Source organism: Balaenoptera ricei, chromosome 15 (genome assembly GCF_028023285.1).
Source record: "Balaenoptera ricei isolate mBalRic1 chromosome 15, mBalRic1.hap2, whole genome shotgun sequence".
Taxonomy (NCBI): Eukaryota; Metazoa; Chordata; class Mammalia; order Artiodactyla; family Balaenopteridae; genus Balaenoptera; species Balaenoptera ricei.
The window spans coordinates 78,647,047-78,648,868 of NC_082653.1; the positions used below are offsets into that span (position 1 = coordinate 78,647,047).

The 1,822-nt window shown below is 47.0% G+C and overlaps 1 protein-coding gene across 1 annotated transcript; it reads left to right on the forward strand.

The window, feature by feature from the left end:
* Positions 1 to 343: 343 nt before the first annotated feature.
* LOC132348836 (small ribosomal subunit protein eS27-like) lies at positions 344 to 639 on the forward strand. The gene has a single exon (XM_059896751.1). It carries the CDS (start codon positions 344 to 346, stop codon positions 593 to 595), a length of 252 nt encoding a protein of 83 aa, XP_059752734.1. The 3' UTR covers positions 596 to 639.
* Positions 640 to 1,822: the final 1,183 nt, after the last annotated feature.

Consider the following 1,822-nt stretch of genomic DNA (forward strand, 5'->3'; position numbering starts at 1 on the left):
GGAGAACTTTAAAACAAACCATTAATTTCTGGGTGCCTCAGTGTCTTCGTCCAAAAGCAAAAAGAAAGGAAGAAATTAGGATCCTAAGAGCCTTCGGAAGATAACAAGGAGGAAGGGGTATCCAGGACTACCGTATCCATGCTCTGGGTGAGGCCTCTTACCTACATCACCTTATTTAATCTGTGCCTAAACACAGAGAAATGTGGTTGGATGCCAAATAAAGCCAGATAAAAGAAAACCATCTGACTCAGAGGATGCCTCCACACCAGAAATCTTCATATGTGGCTCGGCTGATGGAAAAAGAGAAACAGCTTTCCAACGGTGACGACCTCCCCATGAGAACATGCCTCTAGCAAAGGATCTCCTTCATCCCTCTCCAGAAGAGAAGAGGAAACACAAGAAGAAGCGCCTGGTGCAGAGCCCCAATTCCTATTTCATGGATGTGAAATGCCCAGGATGCTATAAAATCACCACCGTCTTTAGCCATGCGCAGACAGTAGTTTTGCATGTTGGCTGCTCTACCGTCCTCTGCCAGCCCACAGGAGGCAAAGCAAGGCTTACAGAAGGCTGCTCCTTCAGACGGAAGCAGCACTAAAAGCCCCTGGAATCAAGATGAATGGGAAACCATCCCAATAAACACATTTGGGATAAAAAAGAAAAAGAGAAACAAAAACTCAAAACTCCTGTATTCAATCAGCTTTCTCTCCCCCTCCCCCTCCCCCTCCCTCTCCCTCTCTCCCTCTCTCTCTCTCCTTTCAGGAGCACTTTTCACCATCGGGCAATATTTCCCTTTTAAGTCCAGATACGTGCTTTTAAAGCTTTACAAAACGTGTGGCGGGAGCTTCCTTTTCCTAGCAGGTGGACTATTCCCAGGGCCCACAGTCCCCTGCAGCGAGCGGTTCCCTCTGGCCAACGTCACCGGGGCGGGGAAACAGTGATTTCGCCCACCCCCAGACGCATTCCCTGCAAACCGAGCCAGCAAAAGGCTCCCCAGGAGCAGATGTTTCTGTTTAAGGCTGATAGGAACTGCAGGGACCATTTTTCTCCCCATCAGTTTTCAAGCGCAAGAGGCAGCTGTTTGCCAGGAACACAGACCTGGATTCTAATGAGGTTCGTGGCTGAGCCAGGCCTGCACGAGGTGGGCCTGACCGATACCAGAATGAGGTTATTAACGAACCCACAGAAAGCTGGCAAAGGGCCATTTCAAAACAGTCTGGAGGAGAAATGTCTTGTTTCCTAAAATGGAGTTTGATATTTTTAAAAGCATAATCAATGGGAATTGTCGATTTGGTCTAATTTCTGCCAGGGATTATCGCTCAATTTAAAAAAAGAGCTGTCGATTTTTCAGGGTATTGGTTTTCCCCCAAGGTGCATGACGCAACAGTCACACACTACATCCCCAGAAACCTAACCTACAGGCTCCTTGTGAAGTTGGGCGGGTGGATTCGTGTCAGTCCAGCTAATGACCACCCCTTGGGTGGGTACCTGCTCCATTCTCCTATAACTTTGGGGAAACCAGGAGCTTTCACATCTCCACCTAGGAGAGAACGCTCCTTCCGATGAAGTGTTTCCCATACTGGTTTCATCCACAGAGTCACCATCTGCTTTGCAGAGACCCTACTCTGTTCAAATGACCAAATGTGACTTTGCTAATACAGATTCTCATTCATGGGAGTTTCTGCTATGATCATTTTGGGAGCAGGAGACAAATGTTTAAGGACAAGTTTCTGATGTGGTTTTGGAGTGGAAAAATGAAAATTGAAAAAATTCCTAGGCACTGACTTCAATTTTTCTGCAAATTGGAAAACGGCTGCAATTATTC

Bases quoted from the DNA above. Each gene is read 5' to 3' on its own strand.
- LOC132348836 (XM_059896751.1), top strand. From the start codon at position 344: ATGCCTCTAGCAAAGGATCTCCTTCATCCCTCTCCAGAAGAGAAGAGG.